Source organism: Neopelma chrysocephalum, unplaced genomic scaffold (genome assembly GCF_003984885.1).
Source record: "Neopelma chrysocephalum unplaced genomic scaffold, ASM398488v2 Primary Assembly neopelma1_26, whole genome shotgun sequence".
Classification (NCBI taxonomy): domain Eukaryota; kingdom Metazoa; phylum Chordata; class Aves; order Passeriformes; family Pipridae; genus Neopelma; species Neopelma chrysocephalum.
In genome coordinates this window covers 12,559,287-12,578,418 of record NW_020897695.1, presented here as the reverse complement: position 1 = coordinate 12,578,418, position 19,132 = coordinate 12,559,287, and the positions used below count along the sequence as shown (strand labels likewise).

General features: G+C 37.5%; 1 protein-coding gene across 5 annotated transcripts in view; it reads right to left on the bottom strand.

Moving 5' to 3' along the window:
- Positions 1-19,132, bottom strand: part of MYRIP (myosin VIIA and Rab interacting protein) — a 199,775-nt gene that overhangs the window by 6,435 nt on the left and 174,208 nt on the right. For 4 of the 5 annotated variants that reach the window (XM_027675581.1, XM_027675584.1, XM_027675585.1 and 1 more), the window contains exons 10-12: positions 17,113-17,352; positions 8,940-9,002; positions 2,655-2,849 (exon numbers count right to left, since the gene is read on the bottom strand). In XM_027675581.1, the coding sequence (XP_027531382.1) occupies positions 2,655-2,849; positions 8,940-9,002; positions 17,113-17,352 (498 nt within the window). The remainder of the gene's footprint in view (positions 1-2,654; positions 2,850-8,939; positions 9,003-17,112; positions 17,353-19,132) is intronic. The other variant, XM_027675582.1, reaches the window with a different exon arrangement.

The window sequence follows — 19,132 nt, the reverse complement described above, 5'->3', positions numbered from 1 at the left end:
AGCAGGGAGAGATGTCAATGACTTCTGTTTTGTGGACATGGAGGTTTGAGCAGACTGCATTTTCCATGATAGCTTTGAGTTTCCCTGCTTGCTAACCCACTACAGGGAGACTTACCTGGCAGAAGAAAGACATGGGAGAATAATCTGAAACACACACGCCCACAAAGAGAAGGGAGGAATGAGGTGGGTGCATTACAAATTTCATAGGTGCTACAATGATATTCCAAAACATATTTGTTCCAGATTGATCAGCAAGAAAAAAGTTGAAAAGTTTGCTTTTTTATTATTGATATTCAATCGCATAACAAACCCCCTAAGTCTATAAGGGAAAATCAACAGATCACGCCTCATATAAAGCTGTGTTTATTAAAACACACCTAATGCCTTCTGGCAACCAAAGGTGCATGAATAACTGTTCAGCAGCACATAATTACTAACTTCTTATAGTCTAACTGTGCTTACATGTATAACAGTTTTCCTTCCCATGCTGCTCTCACCCAAATATACAGCAGCCAAAACCTTCCCACCTCCTGGGCCTTTTAGTGAATCTTTCGAGGATCAACAGACTTATCTTGGCCAGATAAGACAGAATTACTGACTTGCTAATTTAGAGTTCTTCTCTAAAAACAAACAACTTTTAATATTTTGATCCACTTAGGACACCTATGATAACTACAGCTAAAGGTTTCATTTTCCATTCAGCTCCTCAGAGCAATAATTCACAATATACTGCATTTTATTGTTTCTTTTATTTCACAAAGAAATCTAAGGTACACAGCTGGATGGAGGTCTCTGGCTTTTAGAAAAGGGTAATTTTCAAGCATTAACTTTTGACATCTGTGCTTAAGACTGCACAGAACCACATGAGAATACTGTACTTTCTGCCTATTTACTAGTTAGCCAAGAGATTGTTTCCATGAGGCTGGTAACAGCACAGTGGAAATAAAATATATATTCTGATTTTCCACAGTGGCAGCCTCACTAACTGTAACAGCAGTAAAGACTGTCTTGCTACAAATGAATTAAACATGTTCTGTGCTCAACTTCATTATTCAGGGGGCAAGCAAACAGAATCTAAAGCAGATCTTTGAGCCGATACCTTCATTTCATACATGTCTTTCACTCCAGTCATTGTATCTGCCCACAATTCCTACATCATGCAGTCCCTTGACATAACAGGTATTCAAATAATTTCTGGCCATGCTGTGACTTTATGGATCAAAAGGGCTGAAGAATGACCAGATTAAAATTTAATCGTTTACTTTTTATTATTTTTCTATTTCATTATTGTTTCTTAATTGCTTGCAAAAGTGTTTTTTTCCTTTGTATCAGTTGTTTCAAGGCATAAATATAGATAGGTTTTTTTCATGCATGTGACTTTCCTAAGAAACAAATTCACTATATCTGTACAAATTGCATCTTGTAAGAACACAGGCTAACTGCAGGCATGAAATCTTTGGAAAACATACCTAGAACAAATAAGTAATCTCATTTAACATTTTTGCTGAAGTACTAGGAGACACAGGTGGGCCATAAAGGAGACACAGGTGGGCCATAAAGTTAACATGCTGATTTAAATAGAAAGGATCCTGTTTTTGTGGGTTCTAATTATTCTTTCCATTCATTTAAATGACACATCTTTGTGGTATGACATACCACAGGTACTTCAGATTAAAAGGTAATTTTTTAAAAATTTCTCTGTCACATCTAAAAGCTTAGAGAAAGAAGAAGAATAAACATTTTGAACAGAAGCATCTTTAGAAAATTAAAGTAAAGTTGCATTTAAATGCTATACCAAAAATCTCTGCAAAGTAAGACGTACTTTTCAAGAGGGGGAAAAAATCTAAAGAAAATAGAACTGATAGAAAAATGTGGGAAAGGAAGGTCATCGATGTTTCTGTAACTCAATCAGTCCCTACCTTTGTTAAATTGTAATGAAACTTTTTCAGCTAGATCTAAAGAAAAGATTTTTCTAAACAATATTCTCTTTATCTGAACAATCGGTGCACTTCCCAACAGCAATGGTGTCCTTGCAGGACTCCCCTAAATGATGTCCTTATTTATACATTCACATTCAGATGGTGGAGATTTATTTTACCACCATTTATGTACAGCTTCCACTAAAACCTGACCTTGTGTGGGTACAGGTGGCCCTACATTCTCCACACTGATACATGCACAGTCCCCAAAACAGAGAGAGAGCAAAAATGAACAGTGTCTATAACACCCAGATCCTCTTCCAGAATTTGCTGCAAAGATGATGTGCTGCATGTAGATCTGGCTCCAGCTGCAATGGGAAAAGTTATGGATTCCTGGATTTCTAAAGGCTCTTTAACTCTACCATGGAGTGTGGTGGTGAAATCTTGAAGCTGAGAAGTTTTTGCCACCTACTTCATGTCCCATGTGTGACAGAAAGATGTACTGTGGGGACACAGCAAAGCTAAACTGGATACCTTATGAATTCTGCAGGGAGCTGAGAGACATGCTGCAGTGATGGCAACACCAAAGCAAGGAATGCTGTGCCGCAGTGCCTGCTCTCTGCTCAGTGAGAAATGCTTGGCCCAAATGAATGACTAGGGGCCACAGCACCAGAGATGCCAAAGCTCCACATGGATGTGAGGGATTGTCAGAGTGCAACTGACTCATGTTCTTACGTTTTCTTCCAGTGTGGTGAGCTGCTCATCAAGTCTGACAGGGTCTGTACCCAGTGGGAGAGTCCCTCTTCCTCTGTCCTGAATGTCATCTGAGAAATCACAGGGATCGGTAGATTCTGCTATTAGTTCTTCAGTGGCATTGATGACTTTCAGGACTTCTGTAGATATGTTGCAGAGAGAGACAGCAGAGTACTTCTGTTTTGTTTACAAGAGCAGACAGAGAAAACAATTGCATTAAATTAGCACAGAGGGGTAAGATACAAATCATCTTGCTAATAGCCATGCTAAAACTGCTAGCAGTTAGCCATGGCTAACTGCTTCAAACAGACACAAGAACCATCTAATGGTACTGGAATCTACTTCTCCTTTCCTCCCTCCCTTTTTCACATATGCACACTGCTACAGCATGCAAAATAACATACACATGCAGTTCTTCTACAACAAAACTCTACAGGAGGGATGGTCCAAATCTTATCCCAAAGGAGCACACAAATATCCAGTTTTAAAATCCAAATGAGCTAGATAAAGCTGGTTTTGCAATAGTGTTTTAAACAGGTTTTAAAACACAGTTTTCCTTTTTGGATACTGGTAGACAGATGTCTGTCATCTGCAATCATCTGTCTCTGTATCCCTAGGAGCTATTGCATTGCAGATGCAAACATGGGACAGTGATCTTCAGCAGCCCTATGAGGACAGCATTTTGCTAAAATACTTGCTATGAATTAAATGATCACCCCAAATAACCTGAATTTGAGCTATAAGTGTGTAAACACTTGTATCTTTGTTTTTTAAAAATTTCAATTTACCTTTTTAAAAAAATATTTATGAAATAACTTATATCAAATATGAAGGAAAAGCATGCAGCTTTATCCATTTTTTGAAACAATTGAAAACTTTTTTTATCATTGTTTCTTACTTGTAATTTGTAATTAACTGTCCTGATTCTGATGATTCTCACATAGCCTTAAACTTCAGGACAACTTCCGATGGCAATAAAATTTCATATGATGTATCTTCAAGCACCAGGCTCAACATCCAAACTATACAGCTCAGAGATTGAGCCAAAGCTTGTCAAAGCCAATACAAATACTGTCACTGAATATAAGTGCAATACCTTTAGTGCTGCTTTGCCTAAAAGAAAGTGTGGGAAGTTTAGACCAAAATTTAATTAATTCCTTAAACATGCAAACACTTATGCATGTGAATTAGGGGCCCAACCATCTGTAATTTTTCTCACAAACAAAACATCTGCAGATCCAGATTGAGGCTACAGACAGTCTTTGGATTCTATGCAGTAAATTATATAGTACAGGAAAGTATAACTGATTAAAAATGTCTATAGGCAGGATATAGGAGAAATAACGTTCATTTGATTCCCACAAACTCTGGTGGGCTAAAGCAGAAAACCTCTTTTATCTCTTTCCTTTAATCAGCTGTCCATTTTTATGTTAGATAAAACTTTGACAAACTACTTTTTTAACAGTAGGTACTCAATTGTTGTGTATCAATACATTAAGGCATCTTTAGCACTGTACCTTCTCTGAATTACAAGAAATAATTAGAAACATGAGATTAAAGAGAAGAAGAACAAAGCAAATACAGTATGCTACAGCACTCAGACCTTTAGCTTGTTAGGACAGCCAACAGAGCCCTGAACAAGCAGGCCTAGGACTCTCTTACTGAGAAAAAATACTTGAACCCCATAAATAGCCTACTGTTTTTTCCATTTATTTTCACAAGAGCCAATTAGGTTAAAAACAGATCGATAATTTTATAGGACAGAAGAGGAAATCAATGTTACTTTGTTTTATTATTTGCTTCTACAAGTACCTAATTCTTATTCTATTCTGTGAGTAGTGGAAAAAAAAGAATAAAGGCCAGACACTACATTTTCTTCATCATCTTTACTGATGTATGTTCTCCATTTCACGAACTGTAGCCTTACTCTAATGTTCATTATTTCTTAAATTTTTATTATCCTTTGTAGTTAATGATGGATTTCCAAAAAATATTAAATTAAATTAGAAAGAGGTGGTTTTATACCAGAATAGGAGAATACATATTGGCATTTTTACAGACTAGTTACTACAAAAGAGTTTTTTTTGTTTTCCAGGTAAAGTGGTCTGTGATAGAAATCTTTGTGAAATCAAGATTTTGAGTAAAAAATACCCTACCTTCTCAATAGGTAATGGATAGAGGAAAAAAAGCTCAACAGGAAAGAACAGAATAAAATAGATTATTTTTCATTTGGGAGATGATCAATGATCACCTAGTCCAGCCACCTGACCAATTTAGGCCTGACAAAAAGTTAAAGCACATTGTTAAGGACATGGTCCAAAAGCCTCTTAAACACTGACAGGTTTGGGCATTGATCACCTCTCTAGGAAGCCAGTGTTTGATCAACTCAACAGTGAAGAAATGCTTCCTGAAGTTGAGTCTAAACCTCTGCAGGTGCAGAAATGTGATTTTTAGCTTTTCCAGAATTTTGAGGTAAGTTCTTAGTGGCAGACACAGTTCCATTTTTAAAATTGAAGATTTGCTTCCTATTAAACAGTGCATAAGGCAACTAAATGAATGTTCTTAAAGTGTGGGCATCACTGAATGTACCTCAATCCCAGCCTGCAAGTATCTAGACACAGGAGTCACAACATTAAAGCTTTTTAATTTAAGCTTGTGAAACATCTGCTTTTAAAGTATAACAAAGATACAGGACTAGAATTTAAACACTGTAAAGAAATACATAGCAAGCAAAATTGATTTTCCTTGGAATGTATCTGGAGAGTAGATCTCCCAAAACTTAAGAGCACAAGCAATATTTCAATGTATTTAAATTTACCATTTGTGAAAATTTTCTGCTAAAGGGTATTTAGAATTCAGCTGTACCTGGGCTGTATTTTACAGAGAAGCAAGAAGAGATTAATATCTCCCTGAGGGAAACATAAAATCAACACGTGGGGAGTTCAAGGGTTCTCAAATTGGAAAGACTGGATATTCAGTTAATGGTTTTGCCTGCTTTTTAGCCTCTTTTTTGAGCAACTGTCAGAAGCTGTTAAAACAGCTCATGTTCCAACATGGTCAGTTTGCAAATCTAGTGGGATACTCTAGATATAATTACTTAACACCTGTAAGGGGAAAAAACCAAAATAAATTAAAAAAATAATATAAAAAATAAAACGTGTCCCAGGTTTTAGTACTTCAGAATCCTCTCCCCTCCCACTCACGTCAATCTTAGGATTTATAAAAATCACCTAAAATTCACACGCACACCAAGATCATCCTGGTAGGTGGACATTTCAAATTGCTCTAAAGACTTCTTGGCTAATTTCCCTTGCAGGAAAGGTCATTATTAACGTCTAAGTGATTCAGAAGGACAGCTGTCACGCCATGATGAAGACTTCCCTTGTCAAGCAGGTCAGAGAACTAATAGAGATGTGGTAGATATAGGAAGCAATCTCTATTACAAATATCTAGCACAGAAAAGCTAAATGCAACCATTGTTCTTGAAACACAGCGATACATTCTGATTTCAACAGTGGTACTCTACTTCTGAAATAACACCACCCCTCCCCAATCAAATCAATTCAGCAGATCCAAGTTTGAATGTTTCTACTAATTATGAGAATTCATTTTTTTTACTGAATTTGAGACTAAGAGTTTAATGAAATGAGGAAAACATGCATTTATCCTTTTTGTGATAATTAATGTCCATGGTCACAAATACGTTAAAGACACAGTCAAAAGGAGATGCTCAATTTCCCTGAGTTCTTTGTGGTTGATTTTTAAAACCAATGAAAAAAAAGTGTGCGTATGCAAGCACATATACATATATGTGTGCATTGAATATAACAAACATCTTGGAAAACTTCTTTACTGTCATTTCTGTGTGTGATTTGACAGATGGAAAGGATTCTTGTTCTGAGAATATTGTGTTTCAGTGGTCTAAGCTACCTCTTGCTGACTGTTAGCCACTTCCCTTCTGCTGTCTTTCTTTCCTTTTCCTGCTGATGCTGCTAATATTTCCTTTGTTGTTTTACTCAAGCATGCTACACTGGAAGGTGCTTTATAGACTATTATTTTACATTCTTGTACAAAGGATGATGAGTAACTGAAGGACAGCAGGATGATAAAATGAAAGCAATGTAAATGTCCAAACTGCTACAAGTTTGTAGCTACAAGGGGAGCATTAAGTCCTTATATGCATCTCAGCAGCCTAGGACATTTTCACATCATTTCCTTAGCATGAACATTGTTGCTTTTATTTTTAATGCTCTTAAAATAGTGAAGTTCTCCATCACTTGCACTATTTTTTCTCCACATTGCATTTTCTCTTTTTCTGCTACTACAACATTATGTCATCGCTAGGTTCCTTTAAACTGGCACGGGAGGCAGTGACTTGCAATTCAACAGAGAACAGTGACAGCAACAGTTAGATCAAGAAGTAGAGCAAGAACACCTTTCCATCACTAGCAGCCCTGGCATATTGTCCCCATTCTTGATTACTTGTGGTGCAATTATTTTTATCTCCAGTCTCAAGGCATTATATCATGCTCTGAGTCGTGTGCCTGTTGTGCAGTTGATATCCCCCATTTTTTTGTAGGGAGTTGAGGGGTGCTGGGGAGAAGTCAAGTTTTGCTTTGCCACTGATTAATTTGTCCTTTCAGAGTAACCTGACTGAATCCAAGCCTGATGACAACAAAAGTAAATCCACAAACCTGCCTCCCTCATCTCCCCACCCTATGGGAGTTCATTGTACAGCTATGAGAAGGCCCTGAAAAGCCCAACAAAAGTCTTTCACAGGCAAGCAAGATCTGAGACACAAGTCACAGTGTGGGAGGAACAGAGACATCAATGTCCAACTGTCTGTAGCAGTCATCAACCCTGACCTTCAAAAGATCTTTTTCCTAAAAGTGAGCTGTAACCACTCATTACCACAAAGACTGTGGGGAAAAAAAAGCTAAAATTTGCCTTGATATTTGATGGAAGACAAGTATACTATGATAAACTGTGATATTAAGGAATTACTCTTCTATGCAAGTTTAAGACTTCCAGTCTTGACCTTTAATGTCAATATCTTCATTTATGGGCACTCTTTTACAAAAAGAATTATCTTACAGACTGAGAGCTATTATTCTAGTGACATTCTCCAAAGTACAGCACAGAGAAATACAGCCTCTCTTTGTGCTAGGTAACTGTGAATATAATATTTTTACTAATTCAATCCACTATCCTAATGTAGTTACAGATGTTATGCCTATTAATTTGTAAGGTCTTATTTCTAGAGACAAGTTGCTTAGAATCATGAGAAAGGAAGTGATTTTCCAAGAGGTGAAATATTATGGACTAAGTTGAAAATGGAAATATTTACATTATAAAATCCACACAGAATTCTGATCTACAATGGACACAGGCTGATGACATTGCACAAATGGAAAAATAATTTCACTTTGAAATCGCCCTTGATATTTTTACAAACTAAGACCAAGACAATGAAAAGATGATTAAAATTCATAGAACAAAATTTAAATCTGGGAGTAAGGAAAAAAGAAAAAGTTGAAAATAGAAGTGTTTTGCTAAATTAAGCATCATTTTTTGACACTAAAAAGTGATTCTTGTTTTATGATGGAGAGAATGATATATGACATGCTAAAAATAGCATGTATTTTAAAATATGTTTGCTCAGGGAATATAATGAAAATCTGTTTTAATATCTGATCCTCATAAGCTGAGACTCAAATAGCATAGAATATGAAATCTTTTTCCACCTAGAAGAATGATATGCAACAGACACTAGCAGTAAAGTAAGAAAATATCTACTCACTGTGTACAAACTCTACAATGAATTAAGGGTTTTGATTTTTTTTTTAAATTGGGAGCTTAGAAAGATTTTTGAAGACCACGATGGTCAGAAAATTTCCTTCCAGATTTCTTAATACAGGTGAGTACATGAGAATAGAAAGATCATACACCTTATCTTTGTCTTCTGTTCTTCTTTACTGATAAAACCAAATTCTCATCACAAAGACAAACAAGAGAGCCAGTCTGCTCCACATGTTTACTTCATGCTCATCGCTCCCATCACAATATACGGCTAGATGTGATTATAAAGTAATTTTCTGCAATGATTATTGATTGTGGCCAAAAGGTATGATTTTTCTGATATTTCCAGGAAAACATTTTGAGTTTGAGAATGTTGGTTGGGAAATGTGGAAACCCTCAATATCACTTTATGGCATCTCTTACTACATAAGAGATGTAAGAAGACATAGACAAACAAAGCTTTCTCACCTGCTGCAATACAGTGGATAAAAACTGCAGCTTTAAATGAAGATCAAAAGCCTTTTGTTTTTCCTAAATAGTGGGAAAGCAGTTAAATAAAAAGGCAGAAAAGTTATATTAACAGCTACAGAGGTTAACATTTATATAGGTTCAGACTTACAGGGAACTTTAGGATAAACAACAAGGATAAAGAAACTACCAAGAATAAAATACCATAAAATTTAGATTTTACATTTATTAGTAATATATTTAAAATAAAGCAATGCCTAATTTATTTTCATTTGTGGGAATTAGAATAAAAGACCTCATTAAGATAGATATTGCAAATCACACTTTTTTATAAAATGAAGCAGATGGAAAATAATGATTTCCACCATCACAAAATAAAGTGGCACTAGCAGTGGAAAAATACTTTTGCAGCAGTGTTAAGAAGAAGAAAAGCCAGCTATCTTCAATTTTGGGGTCTACATGATTGCAAGTTGGACACTATGGTATTCCTACTTACAAAAGGGTCTCTACCTCACTTAAGCTACAGTCAGATGCTAATGTGGGAAACACCTGGGCTAAGTTAAGTAAGATGTCTTGTGCCAAATCACTTCCTACTGTTTGCTGCTGTCCCTCTCCCGGACTCACTGTCCCAAAACAAACAAGTAAAACCCTTAAAAATAGTACTCCTCAGTGCCCAGTCAGTAGGCTTACCACAATCCCCCTAATTTACGTAGGCCTGTTTAAACTAAACTGACTGCTTTTGCCTTGAAATAATGATGCAACCACAGTTACCCTGTTGGCTGTGCTGGGACAGAAGTATCTTCCAGCTGAGAAGCAGCGTTTCCTTGAAACTCTTCCAGCTATATCTGAAAGACCTCAACTTTCAGTGCCAAGTCTCTGGGGAGCTTACAAAAGAAGATAAGAAAATAGTAATTTTTTTGTTCCAGTCTATTTTCCCACTATTTTTTTCCAGCAGCTTACACTAATCTTCAGAGATTTTCTGCAACTGTACCTGAAAAATGGCTGGTACATTTTCTCCCTAAGTAAATAAATATTTGGTGATCAGAAGATTGAAGGAGATTCCCCTTGCATGCATGCTGGACAGAGCTGGCTTGGGTGTTCATGCACGTAAGTATCAAAATTGAGACTGTAGAAAGAATGCTTGACAAAGACGCTGCATTCCCTGTGTGAAGCCAGCTGAAGTTTCACCAGAAGTTTCTGCACTTCTCCAGGTAGATTCCACAGGGCTTTGATTCAGTCGCTCAAACACAGACAAAGTGCAATTTGAAACAGCTGGAAGTATGTGAGGATTTTGAAACAGCACTGTCAGATATGACATGGACCTGGGAGATGCATTTTTGCTCTGGAGTAGCAGCTTAAGGCCCTGTGGGATACTCTAAGGCATCTCAGACGGTCTGTCTACATCACTATTTATGCAACTATATTGAGCCCAGAAAGTGTCAGAATTGAAGGACCTCAAACATCACTGCTCACTTTTGAAAACAAAAAAAAAAAAAAAAAGCTTGTGGTCCCAATTCTTGAAACCGAAGACTCAGATTTTGACAAAATAAACTCAGGATCAGCTTCATATTTCATACTAAAGAGTGATAACTGATACATGGGAGAAACATCTTTAATGGGATTTTTATCCAGCGAACCACTTAATCCTCAGTTTAAAACTGAACATATACTTGACTGCTTTCTTAAATTAAGAACTTAAAACTTTGGATTCATTAGCCCAATTTGAAGATTATTGTATCATACCTCTTTTAGACAAAAAAGCCACTGTTTCACCTTCCTGAACCAAACTTTTTTTTTCCTCTGCTGTCATTCAAAATCCTGTGCATAGATTATCTGCAGTTCATAAACCTTAGAGATCACTTTTTACAATGATGCTGACATTCAGTTTTCAACCCTGGACTTTGGGAGACTGCCCAGATAATTAACATAATCTTAAAAGCAATGATTCATGAAAACACAAGAATTAGTCTGAGCACCTTGCGTACAAAAATGTGAAAGACACATAAATATCTTCTAAGCTGTTAACCCAGGAAGATATCACTGTACTACATTTTTCAGCATTGTTATCATATTGGTAGCAATGCAGTAAAGCTACTATACTTACACCATTATGTTTTCTTGCTTAAGGGATCCATGTGGTTCTGACTCCTTTAGGAACTTTTACTCAGACACTTCTAAAGCTTCCAGCATATGAAGCTGGATGGCAGTTTCCTATTAACCCCTGCCCGGACCAACAAACCAGCCAAAATACCCAGGAGTTCAGGGAGTTGCAAGATAACGATCACAAAAACTATGACATCATGTTCTTTGCGGGCAGTGCATGCACCGGCACAAATGACTAACAGAAGTCCAGCCACCAGGACACACAGGCTCAGTCTTGTTATTTTAGTACTGCTGTAGGGTGTTACATTACCCTACTGTGATGCTTTAACAGGTCTGTGATACATAGGAGAGATTCACTGACATGTGCATGTCCAACGCCATTCTCCAGCTCCATCAAGGATGTGAGCATATACTTCTCCACTGACCAAGTCCCATGAGCCCTCCCTTACCTGACCTCCCTTCCTGAGCCCTGGCCACCCTCTCCAAGGCCAGCTCCAGGCACAGGCACCAGCATACACCACACCGGGGAGCTGGCTGTCTCTGCTGCTGCCATAACATGCACCCACATGCACAGCTACTGGCTACTGCTCTTGCTAAAGAGAGAGGCCAGGCAGACTTTCTAGCAAGTGTCAATCTCATTATACCAGTAGCTGTACAGTGCTAATGTACCTGGTGAAAAATGTAAGATGTATTTGGATCAAAGAATATAGGCCTCTGGCACAAATTCACATGAAAATGCTGTTTGTAGTACAAACCTTTCCCAAAATAAAGCTTTATAAAATCGAAGAGAAAGAAAATGTTACCAGAGAATGGAAGCATAAATATTTTATGGAAAGATTATTTATGCTGTTATTATACTGTCAAGAAACTCGTGAGGTTTCACTTAGGAAACGGGATCCCACTGTGCTACTTAACAAACTCACTTAAGAGGTTGTCATTCAGAAAAGAGCTACTGTGTCATATAATAATTTCAACAGACAAACACTAAGCCTTGGTTGTAAGATTCTCTGAACAGAACTAAATGCATAAGGGGATTAAAAGAAATTCCTAAACACACAGCATGTTGTATAAAGCTAATGCAAAGAGCAGAGAAACTCAACGTTACTACTGAAGTTTAACTCGCTTGCTCATTAGCATATCTTAAGCAAATAGTAGAACAAAGTAGAAGAAAATGAAAAGAAAAACACAAGGTTTAAACAACTACTTCAATTTTTATGCTATGGGTCAATTTGCAAAAATGGCAGGGTCTATTCTGTTTTTTAAACAGTATCTCTATAGCTTCCGATAAAGTGGTAACAGTGATAGAATGCATTCAAAACGCAGCCTGCCAAAATTGCCTTCTAGAATGTAATTCTGGCATATACTGTGAAATACAAACCCAACCTATTTATCTTCATGAAAGCATTAAAAGAGAAAGAGAATGGACAGAGGAGAGCATGAAGTAAGTACATCCCATTTATCATGCTTGCCACTCTCAGGATCGGCATCAATAAGATACTTCCAAGGGGATTTACATTTTGCTTTTTTCTTCAGACATTTGTTTAGGGTTTGGGGGGAGTGAATAAAAAAGAAAACAAACCAACCAAAACAAACAAACAAACAAAGGCCCCAACAAAACAACAACAAAAAAAATGAGCACGACAGAAACAACTGTGCAAATCATCGCGCTCGTACAAGATGTTTCACTAAGACAAAGTTGCACAAGTGTGAATTTTGGTTTGTTCACACCTAAAGTGCAGAGAAGTTGAAGACCAACTCTGCCCTGAGCATGGCTTTGGATGAAAACCGATGCTATTCACTGCACAACTAAGACAAATAGGCTTTTCAGGGCTCTGCACACCCCTGAAAGACCATGAACTACTTCTGTAGTTTAATAAGCACAAAACATTTTCCATAAAAACAAGTCTGCTGTAGGACTACGTTTGTTTTAAAACAAGAGCTGTGAATTTCCACTTGACCATTTTAGGCAACCACAAATTAAGAAATAATGAAAATGATTGTGCTGAAATCTAAGAAAATGTAAGTCTAAGCCACAAAATTAACTTGTGTTAATTAATCCCACCTAAATTCCTCAAGTACCCCACATGAACTAAATAATTAACTCAAAGGTCATCATATTCAAATTTGCATTTTAAAGGCAGACATACAACACAAAATCTCAGTATGAAGTGAGAACTAAGAACCTATAAATTCCCAACAACTTAAGCTAATTCTCCACTCAAGCTGTGACAATTTTCATCATTGCTTCAGATCTTAATATACTAAATATTAAAAGCATCAGCTCAATGTGTGATTACATGATATTCCCAGCTTCCATTATAAACAGAAGTTTAAATTTTTAAAGGTGCCAAGAGGTGAAAGTCAGATTTTCATGAGCACCAGGTACTCAATTTTCAACGATTCAAAAACAATAGATTTTTTTTGAAGTTTTATTCTATAGTAAGGTGTACTAGAACTAGAAATTCCCAGTGATTTAAAGTTGCTAATGTGTTCCAGCATAAGCTTATGAGAACAAAAGACTAAAGAAAACAAAGACAAGCAACTTCGCTAAAATATAAGCAAGATGAATAAAGTACAGTATTTAATTTATGTTCAGGAACACACAGCAGATTGGAGGCACTCCAGCTCTCTTTTCAGTGGTTCAGAATTAGAGCTTCTGTATACCTAATTTGAAACTTGATGCCCAGGTCAAAAGTCTGTCTCTGACCAAGAATGCTGAGTGCTAGTCTGAAAGATCTGTAAATCCCTATATATGCATCCTCCAAAAATCAGTCTTCTTAAAGAGACAGCATATTGGGACATATGGCTTTGAAGGCATCTAAAATTACTGGTTCCCTGAAAATAGATTTGCTATGCTTGTCTTCACATGTCATCTACTCATCTTAAAGTTATTGCATCTTTTATGAGTTTAGCCATGTCTTTGTATTTAGATTGTCATGATTGTTACAGCCACAACTGGTATTATGTATTGTCATCTTCAGTATTTCATTGTAAGATGTTGGTCAGCCATATTTCCAGAGAGAAGGCATGTGTCAGAAGATTTTAAATTACCTTTAAGAATAACTGTGAAGAATAAGAATGAAAGCAGCATGCTTGTTTCTCTAGAGGTGGAGAAAGTTCCCCTTACAATTCCACTGAAATCTAGACCACAATGAATACTGGGGTATTCTGGTTTCTTTATTATAGACAAAAAGAATAAATACTGTGACCATTAATGACTAAGACTTTTTTTTTTAACCAAACCCAATAAAGAATCAGGAATTCCAAGCATTTCCTTTTTGCTGAACATGGTATGCCTCTTCTTTCTTTAAATTTAAGAAAATTTTATTGAGGAAAAAAATATTAATCTTTGCTTTATTTTAAATAACTGACTTGCAAATGTTAAAGAAATAACAAAATTAGAAGAGAAAAAAACCAATATTATTTTGTAGATGCATGCAGATGAATAAGTACACCACAAAACACACATTTGGCATTTTCTGTGCTCAGTTCACCATATAGGAGCATTTCAAAAAGTCCTATTTACAGCTTTTAATTCTAGACTTCAGTTGCATCATGTTATACCCTAGCTAGCCTGTATATGCTGTTGAATAATGTGATATTGCTGTTTTGTTTTTGTAAACCAAAGAAAAGAAAACTGAATGCTGCTAACAAGCACTGATGATAAAAGTTTTATGTGATTTCCTTGGAAAAGAAATTGTGTGTACATCGTGGAGGTACTACTCCTGTGTAGTCCGTGGCTAAATAACTCAGAATCAGAGAGTCGCAGACTACTTAAATTTGGAAAGGACCTCCGGAGATCACCTAGTCCAACCCTTCTGCTCAAAGCAAAGTCAAATAGATCAGATTGCCCAGAGCTATGTCTAGTCAAATTCTGATTATATGCAAGGACATAGACTTTACAATCTTTCTGTGAAACTTATTCCAGTATTTTAACACCATGACAGTGAAATAGCCTTTTGTTTGGGTGGAATTTTTTGTATTTCAGTTTGTGCCCACTGCTTCTATTCCTGTCAATTAAAAGAGTTAAATTTCCATTTCCTTATTTCCCGCATCAAATACTCTCCACTTCCCCCAATCAGGTATTTAAACACATTGAACAGATTCTCCCTGAGCCTTCCCTTTTCTCTAGGCTAGGCAATGTCAGCTTTCACAGCCTCTCCTCATATGATAGATGCCCCAATTTTTTTATCATCTCCATGGCCCTTCACTGGACTCACTTCAGTATGTCCATGTGTCGCTTGTACTGTGGAGCCCAGAACAGGACACAGCACTCCAGAAACCAATATTGAATGGAAGTGCATGAGATAATCACTTTCCAGGTGCAGGACTTTGCATTTCCCTTTGTTAAACTGCACAAGGTTCTGTTGGTCCATTTCTCCATCCTGTCAAGATCCTCTGAATAACAACAGGACCATCTCATGTATCAACTGCTCCTCTAAATTTAGGGTGCACTCTTTCTTATTGTCTGTCAGTAGTGAAGATGTTAAATGGTACTGGGGGACACCACTAGTGACTGGGCTTCAGCTAGGTTTCAAGCCTCTGATTGCAGTCCTTTCGGTCCAGCAATTCAGGCACTTTCAATTCTCCTCACTGTCTATTTATTCAATCCTCACATACTCCATTTGTCTGGGAGGATATTATATGAGACTGTTAAAAGCTTTGTTAAAGCCAAAATAAACAATATTCATGGTTCTGAATGTCTCAAATTTCCATGATCTTTCAAAGATGAATAACAGTGGCCTCCCATTGGCATGGGTCGGTTTCCCCAGGCCTTTGCAAGTGCATCCCCATCAGACACCATGCACATGTGCACATCCCATTTGTTGAAATATTTGCTAACCTGATCCTCCTCTACCAAGGATAAGTCTTCACTGCTCCAGGCTTTCCCACATGTCTCAGGGACCTGGAATTCTTGAGGGAAAATCTTACCTGTAAACTGAGGTGAAAACAGCTTTCCATGTTCTGTGTCACCAGGTCACTGCAGTAGTGAGCCCCGCTTTCCCTCATCTGCCTTTTGCTGCTGAGATACCTGTAGAAAACCCTCTTATTTCCCTTTGTGTCCCTTGGCAGATTCAACTCCAGATAGGCATTGGTTTTCCTGATACCATTCCTGCACACTTGGACAGCATCTCTATCATCCACCTGGGTCACTTGATCCTACTTTCACCTCTTAGTGTATTAGTTCTTTACATAACTTGAACAAAACACCTTTCAAATTAAGACAAACAGATTTCCTTTAGAGAGTTGTCCACATCCCCTGTCAAAGCTGAGCTGCTGTGCAGCCAAGACCCCAGAGGCAAGTGAAGATGCAGCAGACTAGGATGAGCCTAAGTGGATCTAAGGAGTAAGTGCTTGACTGGCAAGGGGCAGCACTGGGCTCCTCTAGCACCAAATTCAAGCACACCACATGATCTGAAGAGAAATTCAGAGGTAGAAAGGGAAGAGGGGAAATCAGATATTGCATTGTAAGGATGAAATGGCACAAATGAAGGATCTCACACATTATCAGAACTGACATTGAATTTCAGTTTCATTAGAAAACGTTACTACTCCCAGAGGCCTATTAGCTGACAGAGTAACAGGGTTGGAAAGCTTTAAAGAAGCACAAAATATTTTGATAGAGAGACAAAAGAATAATCTATGGCATCAGAATGAACTTAATGATACTAAAAAGGGAGGAGCAACTAAAAGGATGGAAAAAGCCACTTAAACTGGCTGGTTAGCAAGCAGCAAAATAGAAAAACTGGATATGTTTTTAAATAAAAAAGTGTAAGTCGATTCTCAAGTCAGTATAAACTGACATAATTCCATTAATATTGCTCAGTTAACAGTTTTGTTGCACAAGCTAAGTTCTCTGCTTGAAATTGATGCTGTAGGCTGGTCCTCGCAGAGAAGAAAACACACCTTAACTGAACTTTTATCCATGCAAGGGTTTCAGGCTCAGACTCAGTATAAAGGACCTTGGGTTTTTTTGAAGCAACTATGTTCAGTTTTCTAATCAGAAGTTTCTATTTTTGGATTCTAACTTTTAAAAGTACTGTCCCACTCCTCTACAATGAACACTTACCTTCTTTAACTCTTCCTGAATACTTCTGCCATTTTCCTCTGAAGACAAACTCTCCTTCTGGTTTTCAGGATCCATTCCAGGTTCTGACTCTTGTTCTTCACCAGAAGATGTTTCTTTCTCACTCATTTTAGCAGCCAGCTGAAATAACCTGGATTTAAGCTCCTCCTCCATAAGATCAGGCTTGATATTATGGTGCTGATCTTCATTGCTTATATCTGTCTCTGATAAATCATCAAAATCCTACAAAGAAATTAGAAGAACCATATAATTCCTGCATAGGCACAGAAAGAAAAAACAGCTCCCTAGAAAATTATGGGCATGATCACCCTGCAGGGAAGCTAGACAGAAAGCACACTAAGTGTTCTGATAAAAAAAGGAATGACAGTAAACCAACACTTGTTGGTTTATATTTATCATTCCTGCTTATTTTCATATTCCCTAAAAAGGAACTATGAAAATCATTATGTATCTGTGTGCAACTAATAAAATACGTCTAAGTGGCATTTCCCATTCCCAGCACTGCCATCACTCTCAGGTGTGGTGCAGGTAAAGTGAGTTGTGGGAATTAAATAACCTGTGACCTCGCAGTTATGTTCAGCTTTCCGTTGAAAGCTGCGCTCACATTCCCTGACTGCTTGGTCTTGAGCTTTATCTGTGTTCTTCTTAAAGACGACTGGAAACAAGTTTGGAAAAATCTCTCTTTTATTACATGACGGTGCTCAAGATTGTCAGTTTTCCCAGTGATTATTTGCATAGGTGGATCCTCTACAGAGACAACTGTTTTCCAAATGCCAACTTCCTTGGAACAAGTTCAATCTTCCGGAGCACTTTCTTTTCTGACTCTTGGATCCTTAAATGTGGGAAACACTTGGAGGGTCAGTCACGTACAGTGGGTGTTACAGACTTGATCACAAGTCCCTTACTTTGGAGGCTGAAGAGAAGAAAAGCAAAATCTTTTTGTAAATCTGCTTAGCAGGGTGCCTGCCTAGCATTTAATAATGTGGAAAGGGGATAGTTCTGTCAGCCCTTGCAGAAGATCTGAGAATATCTCTTAGTTGTTCTGAAAACTAATGCCCAGGTACACACTAATTAATTGTCTGGATCTGTGCTGTCTGATAAGGACCCAATTTTGCCTGATTTTCACTACCATTTCTGGAGAGAGACAGGCATCTCCCAGAGCAACTTGTTCCACCTATAGTGGTTAACTGCCTTCTGGAAATGTTCTCTCCCTGCTGACTGCTAAGGGAAAGTTTTGAACCATTAGATAGTTTGTTCAGTGTTTCAGCCAAGTCCATAAAGTAAGATGGAATTAGGTGGTTTTAAAGGTGATGAATTCCTTGAAATGGAGCATAATCATGCAGAACCATCCAGAAGGAGGTTGTGAAGAATTCAGCCTGGCACCACAGTGGTAGGCACATCTCAGCGGGTCTAAAGGGATGATTTGAAGCAATTCTCAGATAGCAAATTATTCGTATTTGCTTTACACTTTCATACTGTGACAGGACCAGACACTGCTGGAGAGACTAAAAGCTGTGTTCTCTCTACCATTCATTTGGAAATACATAAATAGGAGATTTGCTTTGCACAGCTACTCTCTCTGCAGCTATAGCAGCACTGTTTATGGATGATCCAATTACCTCCAGTTCTCACAGGAAATGTTAACCCTGCCAACTCCCTCACAAACCCTACTTGCCAAAGTGCTTTTAATGGATTGACATTTTGTGTTCATAATGTCAGTTCTCCTCTCTCATACAGTAAACTGTACTGTAGTGTCAAGCACTTTCACAGCTTTCTGGACAATTTTTGTCTGCAATTATTTGGAATTCAATCAATTACGCAACTAAATTATTGCTTTATAGCTCACCTTCAGGATGCAGAAGGCCCTTCTAGAAAATCAGGATTTGAAAGAAAAATAGAAATTTGAAAACTACAATAGTAGTGGAACCATGAGTTTGTGCTGAAATTCTTTTTCCAAACAATCAGCTTTTGCAGAATAAAAAGCTTTTTCTGCCAAATGAAC